At 36.0% G+C, this 3,841-nt stretch overlaps 1 protein-coding gene across 1 annotated transcript in view; it reads left to right on the top strand.

Moving 5' to 3' along the window:
* Positions 1–3,841, top strand: part of celsr2 (cadherin, EGF LAG seven-pass G-type receptor 2) — a gene marked incomplete in the record, with an annotated part of 78,513 nt that overhangs the window by 52,900 nt on the left and 21,772 nt on the right. The window contains 1 exon segment of the mRNA XM_014006337.1: positions 506–594. Within this exon segment, the coding sequence (XP_013861791.1) occupies positions 506–594 (89 nt within the window).

Genomic DNA, 3,841 nt, shown 5'->3' with positions numbered 1-3,841 from the left:
CAGTAAGTGTGTTCAATACTTTTTCCCTGTGCCATTCCACATTATTACAAATAACTTCATTTCTGGACATTTATGGTTTGATTTCTTTGTTTGTATGGATCACTTGGGTTGTTACCAACATCTGGTGAAAATTTCAGCACCTCTAGTAATATATTTACTGAGAAAAATGTTGATGTGTTCAATACTTATTTTACCCGCTGTATATATACATGACGAGTACTTTTCAAAAACTTCCTACCCTCTAAACCAGGAGTGTCCACCCTTATCCTCGAGGGTCACTGTTGTTCATGTCTTAGAGATTTCTCTGGTCCAACACACCTGCTTTGAATGAATGGATGATTAACAGGCTTCTACAGAAGTTGAAGAGGTAACCCAGTCACTGAATCAGGTGTGTTGGAGCAGAGAAACAAGTAAAACATGCAGAGATAGTGGCCCTCGAGGACCAGGATGGAACTTTCCTGCTCTATCCTCTGAATCATTTACCAATAATTAGTTTGTTCTCCAGGAGAAACTAAGACCACAGTTTCACCTTTTGTCCTGGGAGGTGTCAGCGACGGCCAGTGGCACGTGGTGGAGGTTCATTACTACAATAAGGTGAGTGGAAGCTAACCGCTGCTCTCTGGATGTTTCCAAACATGTTGAGTTAAAGGATAGAATCAGTGACATTTGATATTTTGGTAATTAGTAGTCAATGAATAGATTGTTTCTGATAAAAATAACTGAAGCCTGTTTAATGAAGCCTGTAATATTTGTACAAACTAACTTTGCTGAGTTGCAGCAAGTTACCGAACAATAGATCCAGAGAGGCTTTCATGCTAAGCTAACCAGCTACTATTGCTTTATGTATGCGTTATAAATTAGAGCTAACTAACATTCATTAAGGAATGCGTATCATCCTCCGACTTGTCTGCTAAAGTTTAAATCACAGACCTTACCTGATTTGCTAATGTTCAAAGTATGTGGTGGAGATGATTCACTTCATACCACATCGAGTCTTAGACTCTGTAACGTTGACTTAGTTAAAGCCATTTTTGTGTTTGCTAAGGTCTGTTATCTGTACAGTTACTTTGTAGAAGTCCCAGTGTCTTGGATTTGAAAGATGATTTGTGTGCTCAGATGTAGAAATTTAGCCCTAACTGTAAGATGTAGGGGAGAAAAAAAAACAGTAATTAAGTATTTCTTGATGTAAACACCATATTTATGTAATCAAGAGCTGGAAAAAGATGAAGCTGTCCAAACTAATTAAAGGCATTTGAGGAGAGAGATGAAGTGGAAAATAAGTTTTAGCTTGTTCAGTCTCTTCACAGCTGCTTTCTGTTTCAGACTTAGTGATGAGCTGCAGTCAGCAGACTGTAGCTGTCAGAGAGTAGACAACCGGCAGCCGTCACTCTTTCTTGGTGGTCTGAATGATCTCCCAGCTGTCTGCGGTGGGCGTGAACTGATTGCAGACGGTTGACTGTGGCCAATTTTAGCTTCTTGTTTTGCCTTCTCGGGGCTAGCGCTCTATAGGGCTAAAGAATCGCTGCTGATGATCTGGAAGAGAGCCAGCTCCGACTGTGACAGAGGGAGAATGAAAGCCACAGAGTGGAAAGTCATTGTTGTTCCAGACGTGCTCAGATTGCTCTGACTCTGTAAGAAAATCACAACAGCTCACTCAGTGCAGGAACGTATGGAGTTGTGAGCTCGCAGTATTTTCTCACCCAGGACCAACACACACACACGCAGGACACACACACACACGCAGGATATAACACATTTTTGTCCATTGAGAAAGTCACTTTGCATCATAAAGATGTTGCCAGGCTACCCTCCTGTGGAGCACATTTTTCTATCCAGTGTGGATGATGACAAGAGCATGTCAGATTTCAGCCAGCAGCAGTGCTGAAGAGGAGGAATCGGGTTGAGTTTTGGAGGAAAACTTGTTGACTCTGGTTCTTTTTATTTCCTCGGCGGACATTAAAGTCTCATTAATCWGTGTGGGAACAATGAGCCCAGATTTAGTGGAACACTGATTCTTTTTGTGTTTTTTCTCAAACCTGCATGTTTCCAGTGCAGAGCGTTGGATTACTAGTGTGATAAAAATAACTCAAATCACTGTGATCATAAACACCTCTCCATTAAACTAACAGAATTTTAGGTTTAGGTGTTCATATCGTCATTATTTATAAAGTTCTTTATAATAAGCAACAGGAATCAATGATGTATGTGTAATCCCTGATAGTTTTAGGGATTAAAACTGTAACAAAGTTCATAGCTAATATACTAGGAAGGTAGCTAATAGTTTTGTTATAACAAGCAAAATTATGTGTAAACTTTGTTTTCTCAGCATTTAAAATGAGGGACAAAACACTTTTTTATTTCTTAGATTTCTAAATTGTTTTTATATGTGATCTTTCACATCAAACTAAGTCAAATTTGGTCAAAATAACATAAGCTCATATGTGACTCATCACATCGAAACAAGGATTAAGTCCAAAAGTGGAATGTGGAGAAACAGGCAGATATAGGGTTTTGATTTAAACGTGTGCAAAAATTGCATGAATGCTATGAATTAATGCCCTATCAATGTATCATTTGAATGAACTGTCTGAAATATAATCCTGAAAGAATTTTTGAAGCATTATTTTGAGCAGCATCAACAAAAAAACTGATTTTGAGGAAAAACGCCTTTAAATTTAGAATTTTTCCCTGTGAACTAGAAATGTTTTTGTTTCTTTCCAACTGGGAAATCTTAATATTCAAAAACTATGAGGTTTCCTCTTTATATTGACACAAAAAAATACTCAATAAACTTACATAAAATTGGGATTCAGACCAAAAAGTAATGTAATATTGTGACCAACAAGACAAATTAAGTCATATCTCTGGATAAGCTTTTGATATCAGAATGATCCAATAATATTTTTTTGTAATTTTTAGGTCTTTCTAATGAGGAATTGTTAATGCTATTTTAAAGAGGAAACCTCAAGCATTACTTTAGATATTAAGATTTGCCAAATGGGAAAAAAAAAAGTTTTAACTCGCAGGGATAAAGACAAAAATTTAAGGCTTTCCTGCTCAAAATCATGTTTTTTGTAGCTACTGCTCAAAAAGTGCTTCAAAAAGTTATTTTTGAATATATTTCAGATGTTTCATTGAAATGACTCGTGGAGAAGTTTTTGATTTGTTATATTTTGACAAAAGAAAATAGTTGCAAATGTTTTAATCGTTGTGATTTTTTGACTTATTCTTTGGTTTGCAAATTAAATTTTTTATTATTTTTTGTTTAACTTTCATTTAAGCAGGTAAGTTTTCAACAATGACCTGTTCAGAAAACATAAAACCATCATACAACAGAACATCATACAGCAGATGACAGAAGAATATCATAAAACAAAACTTATAAAGAAAATCTAATAAAAATAACATGTAAGTGTTGCTGGAATTATTGAGTAATAATGAATAAATAACCAAACAAAACACTGAAAATTGTCATGTACTGCACATAAAATGAGTGAAAAAAAATCCAAAGTGTCAAAAAAACACAAAAACCTCAGAAAACCTCAAAACTATTTATCAGTCATTTATTGATATATTAGGTTAAAAGTTTAGCACACAGTCTAACACAGATATCCTTTAAAACATTTTTTTTTTGTTGTTTTATTTTGTTCTTCTCACTTATATAAATGTGTGCAGGGCAGATGAAGTACAGTTAAAGTTTTTAAGCTGGCAGCTGTATAAAGACCCTCAACTTGACAGACGTGTGTGTGTGTGTGTGTGTGTGTGTGTGTGTGTGTGTGTGTGTGTGTGTGTGTGTTTTTCTCGCGGAGGGTCCCTGTTTCTCCGTGGACTGGCTCTATCT

The sequence above is a fragment of the Austrofundulus limnaeus genome, unplaced genomic scaffold (assembly GCF_001266775.1).
Source record: "Austrofundulus limnaeus strain Quisiro unplaced genomic scaffold, Austrofundulus_limnaeus-1.0 Scaffold35, whole genome shotgun sequence".
Classification (NCBI taxonomy): domain Eukaryota; kingdom Metazoa; phylum Chordata; class Actinopteri; order Cyprinodontiformes; family Rivulidae; genus Austrofundulus; species Austrofundulus limnaeus.
Note: the sequence above shows the minus strand (reverse complement) of the source record. Positions and strands in the feature narration are given on the sequence as shown.